At 45.7% G+C, this 26,045-nt stretch overlaps 1 protein-coding gene and 1 non-coding gene across 6 annotated transcripts in view; both read left to right on the top strand.

The window, feature by feature from the left end:
• Positions 1–1,867: 1,867 nt before the first annotated feature.
• Positions 1,868–26,045, top strand: part of CHCHD5 (coiled-coil-helix-coiled-coil-helix domain containing 5) — a 42,998-nt gene continuing 18,820 nt past the window's right edge. For 2 of the 5 annotated variants that reach the window (XR_006960150.1, XR_006960148.1), the window contains exons 1-5: positions 1,868–2,052; positions 3,124–3,264; positions 3,365–3,530; positions 11,515–11,673; positions 12,048–12,357. Coding sequence is in view for 1 of the 5 variants with exons in the window: in XM_047068308.1 (XP_046924264.1) it covers positions 3,113–3,264; positions 3,365–3,530; positions 6,388–6,411 (342 nt within the window). In the remaining 4 variants the exon portion in view is untranslated. Of the gene's footprint in view, positions 2,053–3,112; positions 3,265–3,364; positions 3,531–6,387; positions 6,854–11,514; positions 11,674–12,047; positions 12,358–13,889; positions 14,173–26,045 lie in introns of those variants that run through there. The other 3 variants (XR_006960149.1, XR_006960151.1, XM_047068308.1) reach the window with 3 other exon arrangements.
• On the top strand, positions 10,412–10,484 carry TRNAK-CUU (transfer RNA lysine (anticodon CUU)). Its single transcript has one exon. It is a non-coding gene; the product is annotated as a tRNA-Lys (tRNA).

Raw genomic sequence — 26,045 nt, 5'->3', positions numbered from 1 at the left:
ACTTAGGTCTGCCTGACATTTGATCCCTAGAGAGAAATTTAGTTACACTCTTGTGCTATAGGCCAAAAACAACCTAGAAGCTTGGGGGCATAGGTGTCACACTCCCCAGAATGTATCTCTTGCTGGGGTCTTCATCTTCTCTACTTATGAACCCAGATCTTTGAACCCCTTCCCTTGAGGAAGCACATTACCCAGACTTTGAGATTAGACTCGAGAAGTGGCAAGGGACAGGTTAAGATTTCACTTAAATGTGAAACGTGAGAATTCAGTCCACATTTGAAGCCAAAATATTCTGTCATTTATGGGGTTTCCTCCCCTTCTCTCCTATCAGAAATACACTTGGAAGTTTTTGCAAGAAGGAGGGCTTTGGGTGAAAAGCTTTCCTCCCATGCCCATGGCTCCAAACCTGTCCCTGTCGTCTGAGGCAGGTTCAGATGGCCAGTGGCACAATCTTATACCAAGGGCCAACCAAGAGCAGCAAAATTGTAATAGCCTCCTCCAACAGCTCTCACTTATCCACAACTCCTGAGGGTCCAGGCTGTGCCCTAAACTGTTCACATGCACTATGCTCTATGTAAAAGATGTCACTATCATCATCCCTACTTTACAGATGAGCAAGGACACAATACTCCAAGTAATTGTCATTTGCTCACAAGTAGCTCTTGCTCCTCAAACACCAAGATGAAGTGCATTTTATGTTCATTTTGGCCAGAGTCTGGGAAGACCCCTACATATCAGACTGCTGGGCTGATGCTTAGTCTCTGCCCAAGGGATACTTGCGCCCAACCTCACAGGTGGGGAAACATACCATCAGGCCTCACACTGGAGGAGGTGGAAACAATACCCTGCCAGGAGAAATCAGAAAGAATTGCGCATTAAAAAAAAAAAAAAATTAAAAAAGAAAGAAGGGTTGCCTGGGTGGCTCTGTCGGTGAAGTGACCGACTTCAGCTCAGGTCATGATCTCACGGTTCGTGTGTTTGAGCCCCGCATCGGGCTCTGTGCTGACAGCTCAGAGCCTGGAACCTGCTTTGGATTCTGTGTGTGTGTGTGTCTCTCTCTGCCCCTCCCCTGTTCACACACTCTCTCTCTCAAAAATAAACATTAAAAAATAAAAATAAATAAAAATAAAACAATTACGCATGCCCATAATCACGTGGAGACATTATTAAAATCAAGTCCCGGGGCGCCTGGCTGGCTCAGTCGGTTAAGCGTCCGACTTCGGCTCAGGTCATGATCTCGCGGTCCGTGAGTTCGAGCCCCGCATCGGGCTCTGTGCTGACAGCTCAGAGCCTGGAGCCTGTTTCGGATTCTGTGTCTCCCTCTCTCTGACCCTTCCCCATTCATTCTCTGTCTCTCTCTATCTCAAAAAATAAACGTTAAAAAAAAAATTAAAAAAAAAAAATAAAATCAAGTCCGGCCTGGCTCCTGGGCTTATACCTAGAAGGAGGGGATCTGGTCTGGGTAACCCAGGTACAGCTGGTGGGACGTCCAGGCCGGCTGGTCCCACTCTTGCGACCCCTCTTCCCGCCGCTCCGTGCGCGCGCACGAACCAGCACCCCGAGGGGGGGGGAGCGCTTGCGCAAAACAGATGGTGGCATCGCGGCGCTATGCATCAGACTCCCAGCGCCCAGCAGCCCGCAGCCACGGTGCCCAACCTAGCCACCAACGGGGCCACGCTGATAGACTGCAGTAACCACTTGCCACCAAATCCCAGTGGGTGGCTAAGAGCGCTCGCAGTAGCGGCCACGCCTTGCTTCCGGTGCATTGCGGCACCGCCCCCGCAATCCGGAAGTAGAAAGAGGTACAACAACCGAGTCAGACTGGGAGCCCGCCGTGGCTGCGCAGGCGCTGCCAATACAGGCGGGACCGGAAGGAGACACAGGGCGCCGCCATGACAGGTTGGTCCTAAAGGGAACGAGGCAACTTGCCGGTTCTGTAACCGGAAAAAACGAGGCAGGGACAGCTGACCCGGGCGCCGCCATGACAGCCTGCACCGGAAAAGGCGGGGCTCTTCTCCCTGACTGATTTCCCTCCGGCACCGGCCTCGAGATGTGAGTAGTGGGAGCGCCTACCTCCGATCTGCCGCTTCGCGCCTTCCCTTCCCCAGTGACCTAAACCTAGGCCCGCACTCCGGGAAGAAGGATTGGCCTCTTTGTTCCTCGGAGAACCTACCCTTAGGGCCCAGCGCCGTCTATTACAAGCTCCATCTCCGCGTGGAAGAGAGAGGGAGGTCCCGCCCTCTGAACTTTTAGGCTCCGCCCCTGTTTCTCGTAGTAACTGAGGACTTTCAGGCCCATCCCTAACACCCAGTCCCTGCCCCCAGGATCTAAGGTCTGGTCCCTCACCCTGCAGACTTCAGGATTGTCTCAGGACTTTTACGGTTTTTATACCCGTTCTTAGAGCTGCGGGCTCGTCCCCCTAGATCACCTGACCATACCTTTTTGAACCTGCAGATCTGTGCAGTACCCCAGACCTGCCTTGTAGTGCCCGCAGACTTTTTCTTAGACCTCTGATTCCGCTCTGGATTTCTAGATCTTGTTCCCAAGAGCTTACTTCTAGGACCCTCCAGAGCTGTCCCAGAGCCCCATCCTCATCCAGGACTTCCACATCTCTAGAACTCTGAGACCCACCCCAGGATCCCCAAACCTACCCCAGGGCCTCAAGTCTCACCTCCAGTAACCCTGTCCTCAGGCCTAATCTTGAAGACTCTCTGGTCAAGAGACGCTTCCCCAGGACCCAAGATCTCACCACATGGGCTTACAAACCTCTTTTTAGGACCTCCAAATCCTTTAGGGTTCCCAGGTTTTTTTTCCCCTAGAATTCAGTATAGTTAGGGCCCTGTTGAGGGATGCCTGGACTCCCAAGACCCTTCTTGCACGATCCCAAGGCTTGCCTTTGAATAATTAGGTCTTTTTTGGAAAAGATCTCCACTATCTTCCCAGAAGCCCTCCAACCTGTTCCACATTCCCCAGGGCTCATGCCTTACCTCTCCCTCCACTTCCCTGACCCTATCCCAGGATCCTTCAGACTCTCTAGTGTTTCTGCTTCCACCTCCAACCCAGACCAGAACTCCCTTTCTTGTCTGTTGCCTGGAATTATCCTCAGCCCATTATGTTCCACAGGCAGGCGGCCCTGGAGGTCACTGCTCGCTACTGTGGCCGGGAGCTGGAGCAATATGGCCAGTGTGTGGCGGCCAAGCCTGAGTCATGGCAGCGGGACTGCCACCACCTTAAGATGAGTATCGCTCAATGCACATCCTCCCAGTGAGTGTGGGCAAGTATGAGACAATGTGTGGCGGGAGGCAGGGGGCGAGGTGGGCAGTGGAATGGAAGTCTGAATGCCTGAAATGCCCTACCTCCACAGCCCAATCATCCGGCAGATCCGCCAGGCCTGTGCTGAGCCTTTTGAGGCCTTTGAGGAGTGTCTTCGACAGAATGAGGCAGCAGTGGGCAACTGTGCAGAGCACGTGCGCCGCTTCCTGCAGTGTGCTGACCAGGTGCAGCCACCACGCTCACCCTCGAATGTGGAGGTGAGGCAGGGGCTTATCAGTTCTAGTTGCTCTGACTAAAGACCTGGGAGTTATCCCCAGCCCCACCCTACCCCCACACAGACCTGCACTGTGTGCATCCAGAATCCAGAACAGGATCATTTCTTGCCCCTCCCATAGCCCCTGCTTTAGTCCAGCCACTTTCCTGACCTGTTCACCTCTAGGATCCCTGCTCCAGCCTTTTCCTTGGTCTCCCTGAATCTCGTCTTACTTGCCTCCATACAGTGGCCAGAGAGAGCATAGAGGAACTAAAAATGAATCACATTACATGTTTGCTTAGAGCTTTTCAATAGCTTCCCATTCACATTGAGAACAAAATCCCAGGTCCTTGCTGGGTTCTCTGCGTTCTTCCTCAGGCTTCCTTACCTGCTGTCTGTTCCCTTCCTCACTGCCCCTCAGCTCTACTGGGATGGGGGTGAGGGGGGTAAGTCTTACTCTCTTTAATGAATATAGTACATAAACAGATATGCAGTATAACTATGGTATTAAAATTTTGTGGGTGACTGCAATTTTTAAAAAAAAATGTCTATAAAGACCTCATGGGGAGCAGTAATAAAAACAAAGTTGAGGGGTGCCTGGGTGGCTTAGTTGGTTACGCATCCAACTTCAGCTCAGGTCATGATCATGCGGTTTGTGAGTTTGAGCCCTGCATCAGGCTCTGTGGTGACAGCTTGGAGCCTGGAGCCTGCTTCAGATTCTGTATCTCCCTCTCTCTCTGCCCCTTCCCTGTTCTCTCTCTCTCTCTCTCTCTCTCTCTCTCAAAAATAAATATATGTTTAAAAAAACAAAGTTGAGAAACACTACTTTAGATGTTCACTGTCTCCCCCCACTGGATGGACTGTGAGCTCCTAAGACAAAAGTCACATTTTGTACCACCTCCCTCTTAACACCCTCTCATTTGGGCCTCCATGGCTCTGTATTATCCCTTTTAATCTATTCTCTCTGATGATTCCAGAGCAGTCCCAGAGGAAATCTGACCATGTTCTGCTTCCCTTAAAAAACTTTTCCATGACTCCTCATTTCCACCAGGCCAGATCTCAGTTCTGGAACAGCTTATAGGTCCCTGCATGGTGTGGACTCTGGCCCCACCACTCCCTACTTTCCATCTCAAGCTCTGCGTTCCAGCCCCAGTGAACATGCATTATTCGAGTGCATGCACGTCTGTCCTGCTGGCAGGCTGTTACCCAACTGTTTCCTTCTGCCTGGATTGCCCTTCTAGGCCACCTGGCTACTTGCTATTCCAACTTAGATATCACCTCCCTCTGGAAATCTCCCATGCTGGCCTATCCCCATCCCCAGGCACCCATGGTCTCTGAGCTCCCTCCATCATGGCTTATATCTTACTGCCTTGTCACTGCTTCATTCCTTATTGCCTGTTGCAGAGAAGTTCTTGGCTAAAGGTTGAGATACCTTTCTGACAGGCCCTATAGTCCTTGTTTTGTTTTGTTTTGTTTCATTTTGATAAGGCAGCAATAAATGAAAAGTTCAGGCCTAACAGCCGACACTAGCACGACTTTTAATTGTTTTTTTTTAATGAATATAATTTATTGTCAAATTGGCTTCTATACAACACCCAGTGCTCATCCCAACAAGTGCCCTCCTTATTGCCCATCACCTGCTTTCCCTCTCCCCCACACTCCCACCCTTCTTCAGTTGTTCTCTGTATTTAAGAGTCTCTTCTGGTTTGCCTCCCTCCCTCTGTGTTTGTAACTATTTTTTTGTCCCCTTCCCCCATGGTCTTCTGTTCAGTTTCTCAAGATCCACATATGAGTGAAAACATACGATATCTGTCCTTCTCTGACTTATTTCACTCAGCATAATACCTTCCAGTTCCATCCACGTTGCTGCCAATGGCAGGATTTCATTATTTCTCATTGCCAAGTAGTATTCCATCGTATATATAAACCACATCTTCTTTATCAGGACTTTTAATTCTTAGAAAATATTTAGTAATTTCATACCGTTCACATAGTTTCTTAGTCTATATGTTGGTCATACGTTAGCATTGGTTTTTTTTTTTTTTTTTTTTCCGAGTTGTTTGGGCATGTGAACAGTAAAGACCTCACCTTCCCATCTTAGGGCTAGTTGTTCCCTCCCTACATAAGCAGCCAGCCTCTCCCTGGTCTTCCCTGTGGCCATCCTGCCCCGCCCCACAAGTCTACTCTCCCCTGGCGGCCAGAGGAACTTGTAAAAATGGCAATTAGGTCACATCTCTCCCCTTTACAGCCTTGTCATAGCTCCTCAGTGCACTCAGAATAATTACCACCACACCTGCTCCTCCTCCCCATCTTCCTCCTTCTGGGTAATGGCATCCCAGGTGCAGCTTTCCCCACCTGATTGCGGGCAGCGAGATGCCAGTCTCTATTCTCTGCTCTGCAAAGTGGCAAACATGTAGCCAGTCTCATCTCAGAAAACATGATATAAGGACGTCTTATGTTCATGTAGCTGACAGAAGTGCTACCTCTACCTCCCCCTCCACACACCCTGATTTACTTTTCTTCGTAGAACTTACCCAGTTGACGTATTTTTAGTTGTTTGTTTGTTTGTTGTCTGTCTCTTCCTCGAGTTAGAGATTTGTGCCTGCTTCATTCAGTGCCCTGTAACAACGTTACAGAGGAGGTGCTCAGTAAATATAGTAAATGGAGCCTTCCCTGCTCCCAGTGACAATTCACTGTGTCTCACGCGTTCACATGGCAGATGGCATGGTCCTCACTTAATACTTCCCCCCCTCCAGACTGTGGACTTGGCAAGGGCAGCCTCTGCTGCAATCTCCCCGGTGGTGGTCCCAGGGCCGGGCACAAAGTAGGTGCTAGTAGATGTTGATGTGTTTTTTCTATAGGCACAGCCGCTTCCTGCCTCCTGAGGACTCTTTGAGCCATAGGAAAACTAGACGTGAGTGGCCACTTGATGCCCCCACCCCTGAAGAGTGGCCAGGTGAAGTCATGAGGACCCTGGATGTGGGTCTTGCTTCTCTGGACAGCAGGACTTACAATAAATAAAGACTCTATATACCGGGCTTTGATTCCTGCCTTCAGCACCTGAGGGGCCCCTGGAGAGCTGGCTGGGCAGAAACCCTGCTCCTCTGTTCCCCAGCTTCACTTAGTGTGCCAAAGAAGGACGTGTTCACCAGGGTTAAGCTGACTCCTCTTCTTCCCTTGTTAACTCTGCCAGCGGCCACTTCCTGTCTCCTGCACAGACACGGGAAAAGGCTCTCTCTCCCTTCCACTTTAGCATTTACCAAGTCTTTATTGAGTGTTTACCTGAGGCTTGGAGGGCAATAAATATCACACTTCTTTTCCTTCTGAGTTTTGAGCCAGTTGTGTGATAGACATGCACACTAGGCGATGGGGCTAAAAATACTGGCTTTATTATTGAAAACGGCTGCATTGTGGAATGTGGCTTAGAGTCTGCTGCCCTGGACTTCTGCCTTTGTTTGTGTTCTTCCAGAGTCCAACCCTGAGAACCGGAGAGCAGATAGTATATTTGGAATGTGTGATTCCAGAAGCGTTTGGAAGGGAATGGGGAGGTGAGACAGGAAGGCAGCCAATAAAAGGTGCATTATCAGGCCAGTCACCACCGTGGTCAGTGGGCTCAATCCAAGGGGCAAGGAAGTTGGGCTATAGATCATCAACTCCCCATCTGTCATTGGGGCTGTTGCCATGGGTGTTGACCATCTAGCACCTCTGCCTGCCCCATGTGTTGTCATGTGCCCTGCCATCAAAAGAGCCCTGAGCGGAGAGTAGTGGAGAATCAAGTAAGCATTCAGGGCCCAGAAGAATGCTGAGTGGATGTGGGCAGGGACCAGCAATGGCTGCTGCAGCTCCTGAGCATTTCTCCTCAGGAGTCCGTGTTCTGTGGGCCCAGCTATTTGATTACACGCTCCCCAGCAGGGGCTTGTCCTAAAGGACAGAAGGCAGACAGACACGTATGTAGGAGAATGAACCCCAGGTGCCTAGTTCGTGTGCCCAGGACCTGCAGCCAGATTCATTCAGACATGTCACTTCCCCCTGTGGGTGACTCCCGACTTCCAGAAATTAGAAGTGACTGACCAGTGATGACTGGACTGACTATTTGAAGCCTAAGTCTTGTGCTCTGGCTTGGAAAAATGAGCTAGAGTGTCTCCTCAGGATTTGATCATTAAGACAAAGTTGTCACTTGGCTTGGGAGCTGAGGTAGAAGTCCTGCCATCAGGATTGCAAGAGCTAACAGATGCCGGGAAGCCCAAAGCAGGGAAAACCCAGGTAGAGGGAGGACTGTGATTAGCTTCTGTGGTCCCTAAAAGGGCTGCTTGGGTCCTGGTGGCTTTCTGTTCGCAGCTCCAGTTTTCTTGGGCTGTGGATTGAGTCCTCAGATTCTTTGTATTCAGCCAACCCCACTTTGCCTGGGTAAGCTTGAGTGGGGTTCTGCTCCATGTAGCTAAAGGAACTGTGATAAGAACAGACAAAACAGGTCGAGACTATGTAGAACCTCTCAAAGTGGCCTCTCTCCCAATAGGCTAGACCAGCTTCCTTATCTGGTGGTATCAAGGGTCCAAGAGAGCAAAAATGGAACCGTCAAAGTCCGTTTTTACCACTTTCTGTTGGTCAGTGCAAGTCACAAGGTCAACCCAGGTTAAAGGGGTAGGAGACTCCACCTCTTGATGGCATTTGGCTGCAAGGAATTTTGCCCACATTTAAACTACCATAGGAACTTTAATAGTTTCTATTCCTGTGGTGAATTGCGTTTAGGAATTTTTCACATGATCTAAAATTTCAAACTGCCATAAAGTTGTTCATAATAGCCTCATATAATCTTTTTAATGTCTACAGAATCTGCAGTGAAAGCTGCTTTCTCATTTCTGACATTGGTTATTTGTACCCTCTTTGTTTTCTACTTATTCAGTCTTGATTAGTTTACCAATTTTAATCTACACAGAATTTACTTTTGGCTTCGTCGATGTTCTTTGTGTTGTGTATTTGTTTTTAATTTAATTATCTTCTTTATAATTACCTTTTTTGGATTTAATTTTGTTTTCTACCTTTTAAAGTTTATCTTTCTGAGAGGGAGAGTACGTGTGTGCGCACGAACACACGCATGCACACACACACACACACACACACACACAGAGCAAATGAGGGAGGGGCAGAGAGAGAGAGAATCCCAAGCAGGCTCTGCACTTTCAGCACTGAGCCCAATGTGGGGCTCATGAATGGTGACATTATGACCTGAGCTGAAATCAGGAGTCAGTCACTTATCTGACTGAGCCATCCAGGCACCCCTGTTTTTTACCTTTTTGAAATGGAAGCTTAGCTCACTGAATTTTAGCCTTTTTTTTCTTTAATGTTTATTTTTGAGAGAGAGTACAAGTGGGGGAGGGACAGAGAGAGAAAGACACAGAATCTGAAGCAGGCTCCAGGCTCTGAGCTGTCAGCACAGAGCCCAATGCGGGGCTCGAAATCACGAACAGTGAGATCATGACCTAAGCCGAAGTTAGATGCTTAACCAACTGAGCCACCCAGGCACCTCATCTTTCTTCTTTTCTAATGTATGTATTTAAATTTCCCACAAAGCAAGCCTTTCTGTTTTGCATTTTTCATTGATCCCAGCTTATTTAGAAATTTAAAACTGTATTTTTAAATTCCTAAGCATATGGGGATTTTTCTAGTTATCTTGCCTAATTGCAATTGGGCTGGGAACACATTTTATATGGTTTCAATCTTTTGAAATATGTTGAGACTTTATGGCTTGGCATAGGGTCAGCTTTTGTTAATGTGCCATCTGTGCTTGGATCATAATCCTTGCTTCATGATGCACTATCTTAGGTTGGGTTCCCCCAGAAATAGACTTTGAGGCAAGGCATTGGGAGATGACCCCAGAAAGCACTGGTAAGGCTGAGGGAAGTGAAACAGGAAGGGAAAGCAGTACATCAAGGCTGCATTATCAAGGAGATTATCACTGGGCAACAGCTTAATTCTCTGGGGAACTCTGGGAAACAGTGGAGAACATACCTTCCCACTCAAGAGGTGGGGGGTATTTATACACTAACCCCCATCAGTCATTTAGTTCAGGGTCACTTAGGGGACTGGAGTTTCAAATTCCCTGCTGCTTCCTGTTTGTCAGTTACAGAGGCAGAGTGGACTTTGGTGGAGAGAAAGCTCTCTAGCAAAGAGCAGCTGCCTCAGTGCAGTTCACTTCAGTGGTAGCCACCCTGTGGCCATTCATTACAATGGCCACCACCCATTGCCACAGCCACCATTGCCCCAGCCTGTCACGGCTGCCTTAACAGCAGCCACCATCATCTCAACTTCCTTTGCTGCCTGTCGCTGCTGCTGCCATCCGTCACTGCATCCTGTCACAATTGCCATTGGTGGAGGTATTGCAATAACAGGAATGCTTTCAAAATGCTTGACTCAGTTCACAAAGAATGACTACCTTCAACCAAGTAGGCCACCTAGAAGTGGTGGGCATGAAGGCTGAGGGAGTATTGAGAACAGTGTGGGGAGGGACAGGTGGCGGTGTATGGGGACGTGTGCAGATGCTGAAGTGGTTGAGTGAGCCGATGACCCTCAGGATTCTGAGGAGGCAGAAAATGGCAGTCAAGGGAGTGCAGAGGTGAGGAGGTAGGGTTTGTTAAGCAGAAAGCAGATGTTCAGCAATCTCCATTTCACCTTGGTGGTTGAACTGAGGATCTGTGCTTGCCTTCGAATATACTGACTTTGTTGATAAAGTCATCAGAATAAGAAGTGTTTCAGTCAGTACTTCCCTTCAGTGGGCAAGCAAGCACCTTATTTATGCTGTGAAAAGCTTTCAGTCAGGATATGCACAAATAGAACCAGATTCTCTAAGGAAGTTTATAACCCTGAAAGAAAGCAAGTTGGCAGGACACCTGGCTGGCTCAGTTGGTAAAGCATGTGACTCTTGATCTCAAGGTCATGGGTTCAAACCCCATGTTGGGCATAAAGCTTTAAAAAAAAAAGAAAGAAAGAAAGAAAAAAAAAGCCAGCTGGCTTCTACCATAAAGTATGCTGCTTTTAAAAAGTCTGAGCCCACACCCTACAGCAATTAAATCAGAATGTCTTAGGGTGAGACCCAGACTTTGGTATTAAAAAATATATACCAAGGGGCACCTGGCTGGCTCAATCAGTAGAGCATGTGACTCTTGATCTCTGGGTTATGGATTCAAGCCCCATGTTGGGCATGGAGCCTACTTTAAAAAAATGTATATACTGATTTGAAAATCTATTTCAATGTGCAGGCAAGGATGAGAAGTGCTGTCCTAGTGGAATTTCTCAATTTTGGTTGACTGTGTTTTATAATATTAACGTGCTTGGAATTAAGGTTTGAAAGCTGTTGAGCCTATCTGGAAGCCCCTGATGACACAGAGAGCTGACGAGTGTCACAGTAGTCTTTCTTTTTTAACCCAATAAATATTTGCCAGTGAGGTGGTGACGTGAAACAAGGTCAGACCCAAATAATTTGAATCCCTTCTTCCTTCTCTGATGGGCCAGACGTTATGGGATGCATGGTATGTCAGGTCAGCTGGACAGAAGGAAAGAGTGTCACTTTGAAAAGTATCAAGAAGCGGCAAAAGCGTCAAGGATGTGGGGCACCTGGGTGGCTCAGTCGGTTGTGTGGCCGACTTCAGCTCAGGTCATGATCTCACGGCTTGTGAGTTTGAGCCCCGCATCGAGATTTGCGCTGACAGCTTGGAGCCTGGAGCCTGCCTCAGATTCTGTGTCCCTCTCTTGCTCTGCTCCTCCCCCACTCATACTCTCTCTCTCTCTCTCTCTCTCTCTCTCTCTCTCTCTCTCAAGAATAAAAAATAAATAAATAAATAAAAATGCCAAGGACATGGACAAGATTGTGTAACAAAGGGATCTGCCCTCCTGAGGCTCCCAAGGGCAGATGCCTGGACGGTTGATGGAGCTGCTCTTGCTGCAGAGTGTGGGCAGATAGTCTAGTCCAAGGCAAATCTCGTACTTTCCAGGAGAAGCCACTGAGAATAACACCAGGACTGTGGAGGAGCAGTGCACGGTGCTGTTGAGAAAAAGGGGTAAATGCAGACCAGAAAATGAAGACCAGAACAACCCCAAGCATCTGTACCCAGCAGAGCACAAGTCCCATGGAACCAGGCCCAGGCAAACGTGTATGTTCTGAAGATACATAAATGAATGTTCATTTATTTTGAGAGAGAGAGAGAGAGAGTACACATGAGCATGAGTGGGGGAGGGAGAGAGAGAGAATCCCAAGCGGGCCCTGTGCTGACAGAGGGTTCAATATGAGTTGAGTTTGGGGCTCACTCCCATGAATCATGAGATATGACCTGAGCCAAAATCAAGACGTGGACACTTAACTGACTAAGCCACCCAGGCACCCCTTTAAATGAAAGACTTTAAAAAAGAGAATGTAAACCCAATAGTACTGATTAAAAAGCAAATTATCTAGGTTGAAGAAAAAATAACGACATATTTTTTTCTTCTGACAACACGGTAAGTTTGCTTTTTCTCTTTCCTTTTACAGTAAGAATTCTCTAAACTGCCTGCAGTCTTGAGGACACCCTTCTTTTCTTCTATGTGGTGGTGAAACCGAAAATCCTAATTATTCCATGATCAGTGCTTTTGTCAAGAGGATACTGAGCTTGATGTCATCACATCGGACTGACACCAGGAATTAGTGCTATGTGGGCTTGCTGAGTCGCGCGTCAAAGCAGATTTTACGTAATGAAGTAAAAGCGATCAAGTAAAAAAAAAATCTCATTAAATGCTTCTGTGAATTTTGAGGAAATGGAAATGTGACCAAAATGCACATTATGAACACCTCGATGTCACAGGTGAGTAAATTACATCTCTGTTTTAGCAATGTTGTACAGAAGATGTCCAGGATGTCTGACAAGTAAGGTCTTTTCATTTTCCTTGCTAAGAAACAGAGACTGAATGGGATGGGTTGCATGCCCGCCAAATATGCAGAGAAATAAGGAAAGTCTAGTTTGTCTTTGGATAAAGGATCAGCAATCTTCTACGTCTTCTGTGATTGCATTGCAGTAGTCATAGGAGTTGAGAAAGTTGATTGAAACTCCATTTTTCGAATCGAAGTGCCTGAGAGCTAGGGGGCACATTTGTTGTTGCTGCCACGCTGCAGTGGACTAACTATAGGAAGACTAACTATAGCATGAATAACTAACTACAGGAAGACCTGACAGAATTGGTTTTGCACCCTCAGGGGCCAACACATCTGTTTCCAGAATTTCCCCCTTTTGTTAGCCCACAGGACATTTGAGCTGCACTATCTGAATCTGGAAATGTGCAATATCTGAATCCTTAAGGGAAGGATACTGTATGATAATGCCTGCTTGTTTGTGTGGTGTGCCCACCCCAGTTCAGTGGCGGCTAGTTTCCACTAAGCATTGGTGTCTTTGGGGGAGACCGAAAAGCCCCCATTTTTGATAGATTTAGAAGTCCTCGCCTGTCTTATCCTGAACTTGTGAGATTCAGTCTCCGCGGGTGCTTTCATGTCTGCTCACCGTGCGCGAGCTCACATTCCTTTCTGCGCAGTTGCTTTCCTAATCCAGTTATCCGCATCCTCCCATTTGTCATTCACCTGCTTCAATCACCGGATCTGTGTTTCAGTGACATCTATGTCATGCTGGTGTTGTTACATAATCATTCTCATTTTCATTGTCTGAACTCCTAGAAAACAGAGTCACGCTACTCAAAGTGCTAAAAGTTAGACTAGTGTGGTCTCTCTAGAGAGCACAACAGTTAACCCACAGTCGAAGACAAACTGTTGGCGCACCCGGGGGGCTCCATTGCTTGGGCGTCTGACTCTTCATTTCAGCTCAGGTCATGATCTCAAGGTTTGTGGGATTGGGCCTGGCATCTGGCTCTGCATTGACAGTGCAGAGCCTTCTTGAGATTGATTCTTTCTCTCCCTCTCTCTCTCTGCCCCTCTCCACACGTGCACACGCTCTCTCTCTCTCTCTCTCTGAAAGATAAATACACATTAAAAAAAAAAGACTATTAACACACAACTACAGTGCTCCTCAGCTGCACACATAAGTCCCATCATTCAGAGTGATGTGGCCATGCATGATTCATTATTTTGAATCACAAAATATAGAGCAGGGGTGGGGTGGGGGTGGGGACAGCAACAGCAACTATGGAAAGTAGTCAACTTCTGAAGTTCAGTCTCCACTCAGACTTTTCTCCCAAACTCCACGCTTGCAATCAACTGTCTACCCAGTGTCTCTATTTTGATGTCTTGAAACTTCTCAGCCTTACCAAGTTCAGACCTGAGCCCCCGGTGCTGCTCCTAGAACCACTCCACCTTCAGCCTTCCCTAATTCATGTGGTTCCATTCTTCCAGCTCTTCAGGCCGGCTTGGAAGGCTCCTTGATTCCTGTTTTCTCAGCAGCCAGTGCGGTAGGAGATCCTGTTGGCCCCATCTTCAAACAGAGCCACACTTCCTGTTACCAAATCCAGCACCAGCCACTGTCACTCTCCCTGGGTTTCTGCAGCAGCCTCCTCCCTGCTCTCCCAATTTCTACTCAGCTCCCACCCCTGGGCAGGTTCTTAGTACGATGACCAGAGGGATCCCTTTGAATATGTAAGTCAGAATGGGGGTGCCTGGGTGGCTCAGTCAGTTGACCTTCTGACTTCGGCTCAGGTCATTATCTCAAGGTTTATGAGTCTGAGCCCCACGTCGGGCTCTGTACTTTCAGCACAGAACTTCAGATCCTCTGTCCCCCCTCTCTCTGCTCCCCCATGCACGCATGCACACTCTCTCTCTCAAAAATAAATAAACGTTAAAAAAATTGCTTTAAAATATGTAAGTCAGAATAGATGTCACTTCTCTAAAACTGCCAAGGCACGTCATGTTACTCAGAGCAAAAGCCAAAGTCCTTACACTCACCTCTAAAACCTGTGTGATCTGGGCACCCTCCTCATCATTACTTCTGACCTCGTTTCCTTCCAGGTTCCCGGCCACATGGAATTCTTCCTGCTCTTTGAACACTGCAGACTTGGCCCTGCCTCAGGGACTTTGCATAATTGTTTCACTGGAAAACTTCTCCCAGATAAACATGTGACTGTCACCTCTAGGTCTTTTCTCAGATGTCACCTTCTTTCCATCCGACTTAGCATAGACACCTACCTCTTACCCTGAACTTCTTCACCCCACCACCTCTTTTCATATAAGGCACTTATTTATTGGGCTTACTGTTTATTGTCTGTCTCGTCCACCAGAATGGGGCAAGAATTTTTGTCTCATTTGTTCCCTGGTATATTCAATGCATTTAGAATAGTGTCTAGTACATAGTAGGTGCTCAATAAGTGTTTTAGAATGAATGAAGAAGGTGGTCACCATCCTCTGTTCGGATTATATCCTGGGAAGTGCAGCTGTAGTTGTCGTGAGGTACAGGGTCCCCAGAATAGTGGTGAGTGGCGGGCTGAGGTCAGGGGCCTAGTGGTCACCTGCAGCTATGTCTCACCTCCTGCCCTAAATGGTGCTAGCCAGGTTGATCAAGGTTGCAGCATTGTCTGGGGAAGAAGGTTCAGAGGAAATATAAGTATTAGAAGACAATCAGATCCCTCAAAGGTGATCAGATAAGCGGAGTGATGGCAGAAGGTTGTGCTAGGTTGGGTGGTAGAGAATGCCCTTTGAGAAGATGACGTTTGTTTGTTTTTTAAATGTTTATTTTTGCGAGGGATGAGGAGGGGCAGAGGCAGAGGGCGGCGGGGGGAGGAGGGGTGCGGGGCACAGAGGCTCCAAAGCAGGCTTTCCACTGGCAGCAGAGAGCCCAATGTGGGGCTCGAACTCAGGAACCCTGAGATTAAGACCTGTGCTGAAGTTGGATGCGTAACTGACTGAGCCACCCAGGTGCCCCGAGAAGATGACATTTGAGCAAAGGACTTGGTGACAGGTCCTGGGTGTGGGGTCAAATCCTAGTTAGGAGGGGGGGAGGCAGCAATGGGATATGGTAAGTTTATTTCTCTGCTCGACAAGTAATGCTCTAGAGCTCAGAGTCCTCCATGTGACCTTCTGTACCCATTGAGCAGATGAAGGAAGAGAGAGAGCTTGAGGACCACAGGGAGAGTTTTTAGGGGCCAGCTCTAGCCGTGCTGCTGTACATCACTACTGCCATCAACCAGAACTCAGCCCTGCTTCAGCGCAAGGCATGCCGGGAAATGTGGCCTACCTGTGTGCTCCAGAGGAAAAGCGAGTGAGCACTCGGCCTCGTCTCTGCCACACTAGAGACATTGCACAATTCGGGGCGGATACTCAGTGCGAAACACATGGAGCAAGGGGCATCCACTGGTGTGGATGAAGGAGATGTGTGGCCTAGAGCAGCCTTTCTGGAAGGGAATGTGGAACTGTCTTGCTCCATCTATCGGAATTTATGCGACAGAAACGTGCGTAAAAACATGAATGTACAGGAAAGACCTTGCAGTATAGTTTTTAATAATGAATAGTTGGAAACATTGGACAAATAATGGTTTGTCTATAAAATGGGATACATATAATAATTTAGAAATGAAGATAGATCTCCTTATATTATCATTTGAACATATGTCTAGCGAAATGCAAATTATAATATCTCAGAATATTCATACACCAATTTTAAAAATAAGTAATACTTGCATGTGGTCCCAAATTCCAAAAGTACAAAAGGCTGTGCATTGCACAGTCTTTGCTCGTGCTTTGGGTCACTGAGTTCCTGTCTTTGCAGGCACCTAGTGCTACCAGTTGCTTGTATCTCCTTGCAAAACATCTTACACATACACCAGCAAACGCATTTATATGGGGGCACACTCCCCCATATATATGTCTGTGTATTTTTATTGCCCCCTTTTTTATACAAATGCTAACTTACTACACATGTTCTTCTGCACCTTCCTTTTATCACTTAAAGATTTAACTTGGCAACCATTCCATATCACTACATAAATAATTCTCTCGTTCTTTTTATGGCTTCATCATATTTCCATATATGGATATACAAAAGGAATTACTTTTAAAAATAAGTATTTTTACATAGAACTGTATAAAAGGTATCCTCAAACTTCATAGCTCTTGCAGAAGTCAAATGACGTCCATGTGGTTTTACTTTTTCCGTCCTCATCCCTGCAGCTCTGGACGGCTGACCCCTGACAAGGACTCTCTCCTTGATCAAATTTTAATCAGGTTCCTCTGGGCCTCTCTTTGACTAAATCTCAGCTTTGACCCCCCATCCTGTGTCTGGCCTTCCCAGCCCAGTCTCAGCAAAGAATTCTACGAAGTCGGTTTAGTGAGAATCTCCTCACCTTTGATATCTACTCAAATTCCTCACGCCCTACCTTTGATTCTTGGTAAAGGCAAGAATTGTTGATGTCCCCTCTTAGTAATTTTCCATCCACCGACACTCTGTTGGCTGCACATCCCCACTTGGCCTTGGATTCAGAGTTGAGCCAGATCTTGCTCCCCGGTTGCCATATCCATATTGCAATAGCCCAAATAAAGTCTTCCTTACTGTTTTAACAAGCGTCAGATGATCTTTTCTTTAACTGCCCTGCTACTTTCTTGAACCCCTTCTTCCTTTGTCTTTCTTCACTCTGCAGGTCTCCTCCTCCTTCTCTGGCTGTTCCTCCTCCTTCTCCCACCCAGCCATCATGTGGTGGTATTTTTCAAGGCCTAAACCCCATCTCTTCTATTCTCTACTCTCTGCAGTGATCTCATTCATTATAGAGCATATTAAATCACTGGCTCGTAGATAGTTATCACTAGCCCAGGCCCCTGCCGTGGGCTTTCACTTGACTGCATAGACTTTTCCTTAGATTTCTTTTTTTTTTTTTCAGCCCCAAGCTGTCTTCCCAAGCTTGTAATTTCCCTCGGCCGCCACGCTCTCTTTTGCTACAGCGTCGTGGACCCTGGGCCCGGGGTGCTTTTGCTCTCGATGGCTCAGTGTGCTCAGTTAATTGCTACTCATCATTCAGACCTGAGCTCAGTCAGTCCAGAGCCCCTCAGAGTCTTCCCTGTCCCTGCCCTCTTCACAGGCCCAGATTCCACTTCTGTGTGTTTTCATAGCAATACCTAAACCTCTCATTCGTGACCTCCCTTGAAAAAGGAAACATCAGCCAGATCTGGGTTGAGAGATACCATGTGAAGTGACTGTTTTGGACTCTTCAAAAACATCAGTATCATGAAAGAAAATACCCACGGAACAGTGCTTGATTAAAAGAGACTGAAGAGATATTACCCTTGTGCGGGCAGTCTCTCAAAGCCATTATTTGGACAGCTGGGGACATTTGAATAAGGATTGGATATTGGATAAAAGTATGAAGAAATGTTAAGTGTCTTGGGTTTGATAATGATATTGAGTTAACATAGAAGAATGTCCTTCTTAGGAGATACATGTTGAAGTGTATAGGGTTGAAGTCTCATAACTTACTCTCAAGCAGTTCAGGAAAAAAATGTGTGTTTATATATCCCTATACCTATATCTAAGTTTAGATATGTGCCTATACCTATCCTTCATATACATGTATATTTATACATAAGTACATGTATATATACATGTTACATATAAACAGGTATCTACAGCTATATCTGTCTAGAAAGAACAAATACGGAAAAAGGCTGAGAATTGATGAATCAAGGTGAAGGGTATGCTGTACTGTCCTTGCAGCATTTTGTAGGTTTGAAATTTTCCAAAATAAAAAGTTGGGGGGAAATGAGTGATCACATAAAGTACAAGAAGCATTGGAGAAGAACTTCTTGATGACTGTTGTTCAGGCCATCATCATCCTCTTTTTTTTTTTTTTTTTATTCAGTTTATTTATTCATTTCGAGGGGGAGAAGGGCAGAGAGCGAGGGGGACAGGGAGAGGGAGAGAATCCTAAGCAGACTCGGCACTGTCAGTGTGGAGCCCAATGTGGGGCTCAAACTCACGAAACGTGAGATCATGACTTGAGCTGAAACCAAGAGTCAGACGCTTAACCGACTGAACCACCCAGTCGCCCCTATCATCCTCTTTGTTTTTAGCTACAGTCCAGAAAAATTGCTTTTTCTAAAAAAAAAAGAAAAAGAGAAAGAAAAAAAAATCTAAGACACAATATAAAGTACAATCCAACTGATAACACCTTAACTTAAATGGCTCAACATCATTGCAATCCAGTAGCCTTACAAACTCTGGATAACATCATTTTCTTAATCAAATATTCCAACTCTCTACTTGGCCAAGTACCACTCACACATTCGTCTTTCAAAAAGAAATTAAAAGGAAAAAGATTTGGTGGCATTATTGTTGCTGCCCAGTATCTTAAGCCTTGACTGTATACAATTCCCCTTTTGTTCATTTTATTTTACTTATTTATTTATTTTTATTATTATGTTTATTTTGAGAGACACAGAGAGAGAGACAGGGAGAGAGTGAGTGGGGGAGGGGCAGAGAGAGAGGGGACACAGAATCGGAAGCAGGCTCCAGGCTCTGAGCTGCCAGCACAGAGCCCGACGCGGGACTCAAACCCATGAGTGTGAGATCATGACCTGAGTCGAAGTCGGACGCTCAACCGACTGAGCCACCCAGGCGCCCCTCGTTTTGCTCATTTTAAAGATGAAACAAGGACTCTGTTAATCTTGTGCTAGTCTTGTCTGGGGAGGGACAATGCTTCACCCTTGCTGTGATCCCTCACACGGTTCCCATTTTCTGCATATGCAACCATTTACTCAGATGCAGATCCTGTAGCTTACATCATGTCATGTTTATGAGCTCTGCACACTGGTTGCATCCTTCAGGCTTTTAATTCCTTGCAGTTCACCCCTACAGTTTCCTGAACCATTGCGTGTGAAGAAGAGAGTTGGTTTTCTTCTTTTTGTTGTGAAGGGATTACCCACTCCCCACCCCTTGACTGCCATAGCACTGAATGGAGAATTCAACCTTCTTTCCCAACAAGATAGGAAAGGGGGAAGGCATGATAATAGGAGGACAGAAATACCACGTTTTTTTTACCCACCAAATTAAAATTTTATATTTCCGCTTTTTCTGATCAGATGCCTGTCCTCTATTCAATTGCATGTATGTACCTGTGACAGATCTTAATTTAACTTTTAAGTGTTCCTTGAGAATTTGGGAATTTTATGGCAGCATTTTATTAATGTCCTCTAAGTCCGAAATTTTCATTAGAGGATGTTGGTTTTTGTCTCTCATGAATTTATGGATTCACATCATGCACAGGAAAAAATTATGTGGATGTTCTTCCTCATGGGGAGATGCCTTTCCTGCCCCTGCTCCCCAGGCTGCCATGTGCATGGGGCTTCCTAGGCATCAAGGCCACCTTGGTTTGGAGAAATGCCAGAGGTGGAAGCATCAGCTGGGCCATGCTTTCATTCTACTTGTCTACATTTGATTGAAGTCCAAGAAAATTTCAGTTCATGGAGAAGACATCTCATAATCTGTGTTCATGGAGAATAACACCAAGTGGAATCACCTTGAAACAGGCTTGTAATAGCTGCACAGAGCAACATGGCCTTCCCCCCACCCGCATTTTCACATAAAGGGGTCAGATTTCCAGAAGAGTAAGTCTGCCTATTGTTTTTAAACCACTTTAAACTCATTGTCTTGGTAATGTCCCCAGCCCTGAGGAGAGGCTGAAAGTCCACCTCAACTTGAGCAGATAGTGACCTGGTCTCATTAACTTCCTTTGGGAGAGCTGTTCTCTTACTTCCCATTTAAACCATAGATCCTGAGGCACTGGGTGACTCAGTCCATTAAGCGTCTGACATCAGCCCAGGTCATGATCTCACAGTTCGTGAGTTTGAGCCCTGCATCAGGCTCTGTGCTGACAGCTCAGAGCTGGAGCCTGCCTCGGATTATGTGTCTCCCTCTTTCTCTGCCCCTCTCCTGCTCATGCTCTGTCTCCCAGTCTCTCAAAAATAAATAAATGTTAAAAAAAAATTCTTTTTTAATACAAAATAAACCATAGGTCTTATCCAGCATTTTCTACCTACCAGATTTGGCAAGGGGAAAAAAAAGAGATTAATTGCTTAGATCACAAAGCAGAGTTAGGCAGCTACCAGCTGGCCCCCAACATTCGCAACCAAGGCAAGAGTGTAACGGAGGCCCTGCACCAATACATCCAATATTTACAAAGTCAAAGTGACAAGATGCTAAATGAAATATGTCTTATCCTCCTCCCATGATAAACACATATTTACATTAACAGAATCAAAAAACATGTATAGGGTGCCTGGGTGACTCAGTCACTTAAGCATCCGACTTCAGCTCAGGTCATGATCTCATGGTTCATGAGTTCAAGCCCCTCATGGGGCTCTCGCACGAGCCAGCTTTGGATCCTCTGTCTTCCTCTATCTTTGCTCCTCCTCAGGTCACATGTAGGTTAATGCACTTCCTCTCTCTCTCTAAAATAAATAAACATTAAAAAAAAAAAACACCCCAATGTATAAAGCTGTGGCTATAGACGATAAAAGTTGACAGCATATCATAGGTGACTCCATTTAACATTTACTGCTCATGTCTGGGTGATTGATGATGGTTGGAGGAATAATAAAATCAAGACAAGTAGAATTCAGATTTATTAAATATTTTGTTATATTATTTTTTGCCTTCATTTCAGCAAAATCCCTAACTTGTTAAAATCAGGATTTTTATTGAATTTGAGAAGAAGCAAGAAACTGGGTGCTAAGTGGGTGCTTTTCACTCTTGTGAAATACATTGTTATGCAAGAACCCATGGTAGTCACGGTATCATACATTTCTGGTGGGAATGTAAAATGGTGCCACTGATTCAGAAAACAGCCTGGCACTTCCTCAGAAAATTAAACATGGAGTTACCACATGACCCAGCAATTCCCCTCCTAGGTATATTCCACCCGAAAGAGTTTTGATTTTTTTGTTTTTTTTTTTCAACGTTTATTTATTTTTGGGACAGAGAGAGACAGAGCATGAACGGGGGAGGGGCAGAGAGAGAGGGAGACACAGAATCGGAAACAGGCTCCAGGCTCTGAGCCATCAGCCCAGAGCCTGACGCGGGGCTCGAACTCACGGACCGCGAGATCGTGACCTGCCTGAAGTCGGACGCTTAACCGACTGCGCCACCCAGGCGCCCCCACCCGAAAGAGTTTAAAACACATGTTCACACAAAAGTTTGTGCAAGAGTGTTCATAACAACATTATTCATAATAGCGCAACAGTGGGAAAAACCCAAGTATTTATCAACTGATGAATAGACAAACAGAACGAACTATCTCTGTCTGATGGAATATTATTCAGCCGTAAATAACAAGGGGTGAGGGGCGCCTGGGTGGCTCAGTCGGTTAAGCGGCCGACTTCGCTCAGGTCACGATCTCGCGGTCCTGAGTTCGAGCCCCGCGTCGGGCTCTGTGCTGACAGCTCAGAGCCTGGAGCCTGTTTCGGATTCTGTGTCTCCCTCTCTCTGACCCTCCCCCGTTCATGCTCTGTCTCTCTCTGTCTCAAAAATAAATAAACGTTAAAAAAAAAAATCCACAAATTTTGGGGTGCCTGGGTGGCTCAGTCGGTTAAGTGACTGACTTTGGCTCAGGTCATGATTTCGCAGTTATGAGTTCAAGCCCCGCATCAGGCTCTGTGCTGACCGCTCAGAGCCTGGAGCCTGCTTTGGATTCTGTGAGTCCCTCTCTCTCTGTCCCTCCCCTGCTCATGCTCTGTCTCTCTCTCTCAAAAATAAATAAACATTAAAAAAAAAAAAACCTCACAAATTTTAAAAAGCTAGCTCGTTCCCTCCTTCTTCCATTCAGTCTGTCAGTCAGACGTTTATTGAGCATCTATAAAGTGCTAGGTAGTGTTTTAAGTGCTGGGATTACCTGTATCAGTGAACAAAACAGACAAAATTCCCGGCCCTTGTGAAGGTGATAAATTAGAAGAGAGCACGAGCAGAAAATTTTAGTTCAAGTGTTAGAAAGAGGATCTGGAAGAAGTAAAATGTTTGCAAGTAAGTGTGTTGTCAAAAATTGGAGGGAAATTTCATAACAGAGTCTCTGTTGAGTCTCTGTTGGGCCCAGAAAAAAACAAAAACAAAAAACAAAAACAATCCTCCTAGCGTTCCTGACAATTATAGTCATGTTCTCAGACTTCAGAAAGCATGGGAATCTCTGGAAAGTCTGAATAAGAATGGAGATTGCCCAGAATTCTGGTTCCTTAGGCCTCTACATTTAATTACACTTTTCATTACAGAGAATGTATTTAAAATTTTTTTTTAATGTTTATTTATTTTTGAGAGAGAGATAGAATGTGAGTAGGGGAGGCAAGGAGAGAGAGGGAGATGCAGAATCTGAAGCAGGCTCCAGGCTGCTCAGAGCTCAGATGCAGGGCTCAGAGCCTGATGCAGGGCTCAAACTCACAAATGGTGAGATCATGACCTGAGCTGAAGTTGGACTCTTAACCAACTGAGCCACCCAGGCGCCCTCATTATGGAGAATTTAAAACAAATACAAAGGTAGGCTAGAATGGAGGACACCCATCCAGCCCCAGTGACAACTCTGGAAGACCAATTGCAATAAGGGCTGAAGGGCCTTTCACCAAGGTTCTCAACCTCATCACAATGGACACTTTAGGCACTATAATTCTTTGCAGGGGCGTGGGGAGGTCCCAGGCACTGTAATGTGTTTATCACCATCCTGGCATCTACCCACTAGATAACCAGTGGCATCCCAACCCTCAGTCATGGAAATCAAAAATGTCTCCAGACGTTGTCATATGTCTCCTGGACGAAAAAAATCACTCTTGGTTAAGAACCATCACTTTATTTTTAAAATTAATGTATTACTATTTTCTTGATTGAAGTATAGTTGACACACAATGTTACATTAGTTTCAGGTGTATGACATAGTGATTCAACAGTTTTATACATTATGCTGTGCTCACCACAAGTGTAGCTCCCGTGTGTCACCAGGCATTGCTATTACAATACCATTGACTACATTTTCTATGCTGTACTTTTCATCCCCCTGACTTATTCCATAACTGGAAGTCTGTACCTCCCACTCCCCTTCCTCCATTTTGCCCATCTCCCCACCCCCTCAGCTCTGGCAACCATCAGTTTTTTTTCTGTACTTATGAGTTTGTTTCTGCTTTGTTTTGTTTTGTTTTTTTTTTAGATTCCACATATAGGTGAAATCATATGGTATTTGTCTTTCTTTGTTTGACTTATTTCACTTAGCACAATACCTTCTACATCCATCCATGTTGTCACAAATAGTAAGATCTCATTATTTTTTATGGTTGAGTAACATTTCATTGTGTATAACATCTTTTTAAAAATTTTTTAATGTTTATTTTATTTATTTTGAGAGAGAGAGTGAGCAAGCGAGCAGGAGAGAGGCAGAGAGGATCCCAAGCTGGCTCCACACTGTCAGCATAGAGCCCAATGTGGGGCTCGAACCCACAGACTGTGAGATCATGACCTGAGCCGAAATCAAGAGTCGGATGCTCAACCAACTGAACCCCTAGGTGTCCCTATACCACATCTTATTTATTCATTCATCTCTCAGTGGACACCTAGGTTGTTTCCATATCTTTGCTACTGTAAATAATACTGCAGTAAATACAGGGTGCATATTATATCTCTTCTAATGGGTCTTTTTTGTTTTCTTTGGATAAATACCCAGTAGTGGAATTATTGGATCACATAGTATTTCTAATTATTGAGGAGCCTCCATACTGTTTTCCACAGTGGCAACGCCAATTTAGATTTCTACCCAACATGCACAAGGGAAGAACCATTGCTTTAGATGATATTCTAAGTCATGTTTTTTCTGACTCTTGGCCTGTCCCCAGTGGATTAGCCATCGGTTCTGTTACTTAGAAAACTACTGACTCTTTGGGCTGCAGACTGAGAACAAATTGTAGTTAATGATTCAGCATACTGGACACATAGTAAGGACACTTTCTCTGAGGAGACTGATTGGAGTCAAGGTGCTGGTCCACCCTGTGTGGTCCACATTGCCTCCTGAACCCACAGTCATACTGAACATGGCACTACATCCACCATCCTATATTGGACACAAAGTTGAGGACCCTGCTTCTGATGCAGAAGCCTCCACTACATGCAAGACTTGTGACTTCTGCCAAAAGTTGGCCCCTTTATTTAACAGTGAAGGAATCCACAGGACAGGGGCATTGGCTCTACCCATTCTTGATGGATTGGCTACATTGGACCTTTGACTCTCGTTTTTTTGGCTTCCAACAGTGCTTCACCATTGTTACACTTTTTTAGGTTATGATGTTGCTGGTCCAGTCTCATTAGCTGACTCTAGGCATACCATTGTGGTGTTTGAAACCAGACTATCATGTATTTGGCTTTCTGGATCATTTGCAGGTTGACAGTGGTGCACCTTTTGTAACAAAGCCTGCAAAGCCACCCAACAAGGGACTGAGAGTCCAAGTATTCAATGAATCTATATGCTCTCTATCATCCACAGGCTTCTGGTATTGTTGAGCTTTGAAACACTCTCCTCGGAAATCAACTCACAAAGATTTCAGACTCTACCTCTCTCATCTCCTCCTTGTCTAAATACCTTAGTAAGGCAGTTTGGTCACTGTGATGTTTTTGTAGTATGTCAGCTTGGCTAGACTAAACCATATTTCTGAATTCCCATAGCTCAGTGTTGGCCTCCTCTGATGGCAGATTGGATACTCATCAATGTCATAGCATACCAGCCTTTGTGAGGGAAAAGCCATTCTGTTGAACCCAGGCATGGACTCCATTACCCACTATGGCCAAGCCATCTCATACATGGACTATTCCATGTACACTCTTCTCACTTGTACATGGGCCTATTGAGCATTGGCATCACCACCTGATTAAATTTGTGAAAATCTATCATCTGAATTTTGTGCAGGCCAAACATATAAGTTAAATGAAAATATGTTGGGGATCACCAGGTCTGCATCTTTTGAGCTTTGGATGGTGGTGGTTCTGGATGGTGGTAGCAAGAGATAGGGATTCCCCCAGGGATAGGGCATTGATTTTTGGTTGAGTATTTAAGGTAGAGGTGGGGAGGAGCAGTTCTAGAATCTTTCACTTGGCCTGTCCCATCACAATAGGCTTTATTCTTTGGGTCAGGAAAGAAATGTGGGGATTTCACCAGCTGGGAAATATATCTGATGTGACTGGGGAAATAACCACAAGATTAGTTCAAGGTCTCAGCTGGCCCACTGTGAGATGGACTTCAGCCAAAACTCTATCTGCTGATCTCCATAAGCTCTTTTCCTTTCCATTGGATGATGGGGCACTTAGGCTTTCCAAAGATTAGGTTCAGATATGAGGCAATATCCACAATATGGCAGCTAGTGGGATGAGCACAGCTTTAAAAATGACCAGAATCTGATTCTTGGCCTCACTTTTTTCCAGTTTTTTTTGGGGGGGGGGGTGGGGAGGGCAAGGGGAGGAGAAGAGGCAAGGTTTTTAAGCTCTCTGAGCCTGTTTGCTTATCAGTAAGATGGAGCTAAAAATACTCATCAGATTGTTGTGAGGATATGGCAAGACCACTT

Source organism: Lynx rufus, unplaced genomic scaffold, assembly GCF_022079265.1.
Source record: "Lynx rufus isolate CCGP_SWC_20201006 ecotype Redwood Valley unplaced genomic scaffold, mLynRuf1.p SCAF_8, whole genome shotgun sequence".
Taxonomy (NCBI): Eukaryota; Metazoa; Chordata; class Mammalia; order Carnivora; family Felidae; genus Lynx; species Lynx rufus.
The sequence above is the reverse complement of the archived record's forward strand: the minus strand, read 5'-3'. Positions and strand labels throughout refer to the sequence as shown.